The 6000-nt window shown below is 39.5% G+C and overlaps 1 protein-coding gene across 3 annotated transcripts in view; it reads left to right on the top strand.

The window, feature by feature from the left end:
- CHID1 (chitinase domain containing 1) overlaps positions 1 to 6000 on the top strand; it is a 123657-nt gene that overhangs the window by 6432 nt on the left and 111225 nt on the right. For 2 of the 3 annotated variants that reach the window (XM_085298506.1, XM_085298504.1), the window contains exons 1-3: positions 7 to 233; positions 3111 to 3277; positions 5291 to 5440. In XM_085298506.1, the coding sequence (XP_085154632.1) occupies positions 3167 to 3277; positions 5291 to 5440 (261 nt within the window). In that variant the 5' untranslated portion in view covers positions 7 to 233; positions 3111 to 3166. Of the gene's footprint in view, positions 1 to 6; positions 234 to 3110; positions 3278 to 5290; positions 5441 to 6000 lie in introns of those variants that run through there. The other variant, XM_085298505.1, reaches the window with a different exon arrangement.

The raw sequence follows: 6000 nt of genomic DNA, 5'->3' as shown, positions 1-6000 counted from the left end.
GCCGGGCCGGGCCGCAGCGGCGTGGCCACCCGCCGGGCGCGGATAGGCCGCGGCGGGAGCTGGCTGTGTCGCGCGGGCCCGGCCGCCCTGCGGGCTGCGGGGGCGCCCGGGCGGCTCGGAGCCGAAGGCGTGCGGGGGTGGTTCCTGCAGTGATATCACCAGAGGAAAGGCAGAGAGGTTTACCCTGGAAACAGGTTTATTTTCACTCCTGGATCTAGCTCCTGTGAATTTCGGTAAGAATGCCATCAACAACATGCTTCCCGGGCTTGCTTTACTAAGTGATACTTGGTATCTCGCATAGAATTCTTCTGCAGTAATAGGCATAGCTATTTTCTTCTTCAGAAGCAAAGTGTAAGCATTAACTCTGGTTTCCGAATGCTTACTGTGCCAGCCTCTGAGATTATTCAGTTTCATTGGTTGCTTCTTTTGGGCAGCCTAAATCTATGCCTGCTTTCTTCTCTCTCTAAAATAAAAGAGAATTTAAAACAGCTGAGTAAAAAGGGCATTACCTCATGTGGAGACGCAGCTTGGTTATACAACATTTGTGACTTGTCTTAAAGATAAAGCTTGATTTCAGGTCAGTTCCACCCCTCCCCCCCACCCGAAAAAAAATTTGTTACCTAAATTTTTCAGTTGCACAAGGAACTAGAAAAAGTCAAAGTTCTATTTAATCCTTCATGTAGGTTGCAGTGGTACAGATAGGAAGCAAGAGTGCCAAGCTGATGCTGTTCTACTCAGTGAGTTAGTATAAACAGAATTAAAAATTATAGAAGGAAAGTTTGCTGAAGACAGATTTGATGGAGATACAATTTTTGTAAAGCTTAAGTCCATGCTTATGGTTGCAGTTAAGAGTTAAAGTTCAGCTAGTTCATCACCATGTAGTAGAGCAGTAGTAACTCCTTATGTTTAATAATTTGTTGCTAGAGAACAAATTATTAAAATAAGCATGASCCAATATTGAACTACCATTGGCAGAAGCCGTTGCTACAGCTCAGCAGTTCCTGTAGATCCAGGAGTGAATGTTGACCTGTGGTAATTGGCAGATCATGTGAATGAAACAAACCCTTTTTGATGTCTAATTAGTGTTCAGTGAAGGGTTTTTAAACTTAGCTGCTTCAGCTGTTAAACACTAACTTCTCTTCAAGGAAGTGAATGTTATTGCTAATTGTTTCTGAAAGTGAAATCAAACATCTCCAGATCAATATATATCAGCTTCTAGAAGAATTGATATCCTGTCCAAATTGTTAAGGCTTTTATTGATTATCCAGGTTCTCAGTTGTTCCTCTCTGCAGTAGTGTGAAATCCTACTAGGCTAGAGGGAATAGAGAAGATGCTATCAAGAGCAACCTACTTTATTTAATCTTTTAGGATGTAGAAAACAAGGGAATAACTAGTGAACTTGAAAACAAAGTAGAAGGGTAACATATTAACTATTGATAATAGTGAACTTCAAATGGTGTAGCAGTTTACATTTAACCCCACGGCCTGGATCCAAGAAGCATTAGAATATTTGATGCTTTTTTTTCCCCTGTCTTTAAGGCTTGACTGAATCTTTAAAGTCATTTTATACCTGAGTTTTTTGATGCCCTCTGTTTTTGATGCTAGTGGTATTGGTTGTTTTCAAGCACTCTCTCCACGGTCGTTCTTCTGCTTTGTTCCCTAATCACAYGTTCCCCTCTATTCTTCTGCAAAATTCCTAACTCCTGAAACACACCTCCCTGCTTTTCCAAACTTTCACTGCTAAGCCAGCCCTGTTCAAATATTCATACATCTCTGTTCTACCCATCTTGGCCTCAAATAGCTGCTGTTTCATTGAGTACATTCCCATTTAACCTTTAAAGTTTCTCTGCCCATACGTTACTGCCACTATACTCCTTTGGAGTGCACAGTCTGCTGTTGTGAGATCCCTTGATGTTCTGTGTGGAACAAAATACTCAAATGTTGAGCAGCACYTCTTATCACAGCCAACAAAACGACAAGTCTTTTAGATATAACTCTTGAAGAAATGAGCTTGTAGGTCTTTGGAGAGAGTAGCAGAAACATTAATTTTTCAAAATAATACAAGAAGAGCAAGAATTTTTTAAGAACTAGGGGGTGTGTTTGACAGAAAACTTCAGGCAATTATGGGAAGGCTAAGGTTTCTTTTTTTCTTCTCCATTAGGATCTCAGAATTATGAGAAGCAGGCTAGTATATATCTAGAGCCAGTAATCAGTTATAGGTTGAAGGCCAGTCCCACTGTGATTCTGAGCACTTCCAGAATCAATAGCAAGTTACTTCTCTCCATCCTSGTATTTTATCTCCTTCCGCCCCACTTTCCCTAAAGCCAAAATATTTTTTTTGGTTTCCTTAACCAATTTTAGGGAACTAAATAGGGAAACCAGTACAACTCATGAATACAGGGAGGATGGAAATCAGTCTGGCTGTACTCTTTTTACTTATTTATTTTTGAAAATCCCTCTTCTGACAGGACTTTGGTCTGATAGATAAGTAACACTGAACAGAACTGCTCTCAATTAATTGTTATTTCTTTTGTCTTAAGCTGGAACAAACTGCCAAAGTCATTCTTCTAGGGGAGAGAATAGGACCACCCCCCCCCCTTTTTTTTGATTTTATCTGTTTCACTGATTTAGCAAGGGATTGAAAGCAAAGTTGTTACCTATAAGAGTAAAAGGTTTATAGCTGTAATTCTTTCTGTCCCTCATTTAACTTTTGCCTTGTTGACTGGTTTAGGCAGGAGCAGAAACAAATGGTGTCTCTTATTTGGCATAGAAAAGGTAAGGCTGAAGTGTAATTATTCTGGGCAGCAGACATCTATCTTAGTTTCAGCTGTGAACTCTTATACTTCATTAGGTATCCTTTAAAAGGGAAGCTGCAAATRCCCCTTCCCACCCTTTTCCATGATACAGCTAGTAAAACAAAGAACAAGAAATGATGTTCAAGCTGGGTTTAGGAAGCTCTGTCAATACTCTATTGTTTTACTCCTAGAGCAAAAGAAGTGTTAAAGCAGAACCCTCCTAAGTCTGAGAACAGAAGATCAGACAAACACTTGACTTTTCGTAGACAGCAAAGCTGAATTCCTCTTAAGCTGTTAAATTTTTTTTCTTCACAGAGATTTGAACTCTTGCATTTTCAAGATAGGAGAAACCTGACATTGGGAAATCCAAGATGAGGCTTCTCTGTAGCTCACTTTTTCTAATTGCAATCTGTTGGCTAGCTGAAGGTACCTTGTCAAAGACAGATGCAAAGAAGGGCACTTCAAAAAAACTAGAGGAAAAGGTAAGAGAAATAACTGAAATGCTGGTGTGTAATGTATGTGGTGAGCTATTCAGACTTTGAGAGATGGTAAAGGGATTCTCATTTTCTCAATACAAAATTAAATGTGACTGAGTTTCCATTGAAGCTTGTGCTCACAAAGAAAACTACCAGAAGCTGTCAATTTCTTTGACTTTTCTGAGTATCACAAAAGCTTTACTCCATGAACCAGTACAGTCTAGACTTCTGGAGCTTTCATCCCTCATGCAAGCCGCAGAATTAAGAACTCTTTGTCCCCTGCATGTGCAGCTAAAGGAGACACTTCCATTCCTGTGCCTATGGGAGCAGTGGTTTGGGCTAAGAGTGCTAGGTCACTTACAGGTGGAGGGGAAGGTGTTCTTAGCTTGGCCTACAGGAAGGCTGTATCCTGGCAGAAGAGTTTGGAGGGCCTACCAACCAGCAGTTGCTTTTCAGGCAGAAATGGTTCAGATTCCCACAGTAGCCTGAGCAAGAGGACTCAACATGCTGAAGTCTCTCTTAACTTGCTGAGCATGCTCCTGTTTCTTGCCTGGTCTCTATCAAAACTGCAAGAAGGCACAGCAGTGCAAGAGGAAAGGTGTCTATGGACAGAAAGTACATACACAAGTGTACATACTAAGTGTGTGATACACACACGCACTGTATACACACTATATATATATATATAACAGTATACACACTTGGTGTGTGTGTGTGTATGTATATGGGTGTATATGTGTGTGTATGTATGTATATGTGTGTGTATGTATATGGGTGTATATGTGTGTGTATGTATGTATATGTGTGTGTGTGTGTGTATATGTGTGTGTATATATATACACACACACACACACCAAATGTGTATACTTAGTGTTGCTAAGCACCTTGCATAGAAAAGTAGATATGTAATCCATTCAAAATCCTGTCCCTTAAATTAAAGGATAATTAATGCATACGCATCTCATTGTTTTGTTACTTACTTGCTCGGTGTCTACCAGGAGGAAAGTGAGTCTGCAGCTATTACTACTRGGCACCAAGGTAATACCTCAAAGCTTTATCCCGAAAGTCCTTAGTTGAATCAATAGACAGATTCTGCTTGCCGTGTGCGTCTTATTATGCTGCATTACGTTGTAGTTCAAGCAGACCTTCTGTAAAGAAAGATGTCAGGAACTTCTGCCTCTAGTAACTACAGTGCAACTTACTCTAGATAAAATATCTCCAGTTTAAAAGGCTTCTTAAAATCCTGATTAATAACTCCAACCCCCCTTTTTATTATTTGGGGGAATATGTCAGCAGTGATTAGAGAGCGGAGAACATGAAAGCACTTTAAACAGAATTCAAGAGCTAATAAGGTAACTAGCTTCTCTACAGGTACTGTAAAGTTTGTAGCTACTCAGACTAAATGGCTGTGTTTAGCAAGACTGGAAAATTGCTGTCATGCATAGTGTAGGTTTATACAGCCCAAATAATACCCAATTGATACCCTTAAATTTTATAAAGGATTAGGAGCTGAACTGGAATTTCATGCAAACTTAATACGGACCTGCAGAACTGGCCATGAATATCTTGAGATTTATTTTTTTCTTGCTGTTGCATCATTTTCAAATTTCTTTATCCTAGATGAGAATTTAGAAAGTGCAAATGCCAAGGTGGGCCCAACTACCAGAGGTTGTCCTGGAGCCCCACTCTAATTATGAAAACTGCTCTGTTACATGCTTGAACTTTTCTTGCCCAGTTGCTTTTTAAGCTATTGATATAGCATTCATCAGCTGTGGTAACTGATATTTTTTAATGTTGTGAGTTCTTGATTTTTTTTTATTTATGCTTTTTCATCTTGCAAACAAAGTAAGTTTACTGATGATGACAAATCACTTCCAAACTCTTTCCTCTTTCACTTTTAAATCAGACTGCCTTGTTTAAAGGAGGTGCTCAGAGTTTAATGTAGTTCTTTTTCAAGTCTGTTGCCATTGAAAGTAGCTGCTTCATATAGCTGTTCTAAAAACTGTCTTCTCCCCTCAGACACTTCATCCTGATAAAAACGTACAGGACCGGGGACTGGTAGTTGTTGATCCAAAGGCAAAGGACATTATACTGGAACACAAAAGTTACTGCTTCAAGAAAATAAAGGAAAGGCATTTCTCAGGAGACATTCTGGGYTATATTACTCCTGTAAGTTAATAAAATATAGGGTTATTAAAATCGACATTTGAAATGAATATGCAGCAGACTGTGATAATCAGCAGTCTTGCGTCACTGATGTAAAAGTACTGGGAACTTCCGGTCTATAGACAAGTAGTCAGAGGACTATTTGAGAGGCTGGTTTGGGGTTCAGGTGGTCTCACACTGCTGTTCTGCCTGCTTCCTGTAGTCATGTCTAAGTCTTGTTCTTCTCACTGATTAAAATGGAGATGATAGTATTTCTTTTTCCTCGTTGAGCCATGTGAAGTTGCAGTAAAGTCAGACCAGGAGTACTACAGCATCCTTATACTATGTGGCTACCAATCTGAAACTTGTAAATAAACATTAAAGCTTCTAAGCTGCTATCAAATAGATCTCTTTTACTATAGAGTCTTGTTATTATTCAGAACTTGGATAATAAGTGTTCCTTCTTTTTGTGTAGAGGATGCTTCTCACTTGTTTCAGTCTTACTCTATTCAATATAAGAGAAATAGATGTCCTATAAAGCTCACATTTCTCAAGTTCTGTTGAAAMTAATGCAGAGCCTATTA

This window comes from Rhea americana, unplaced genomic scaffold (assembly GCF_003343005.1).
Source record: "Rhea americana isolate MKP2758 unplaced genomic scaffold, rheAme1 scaffold_139, whole genome shotgun sequence".
NCBI lineage: Eukaryota > Metazoa > Chordata > Aves > Rheiformes > Rheidae > Rhea > Rhea americana.
Note: the sequence above shows the minus strand (reverse complement) of the source record. Positions and strands in the feature narration are given on the sequence as shown.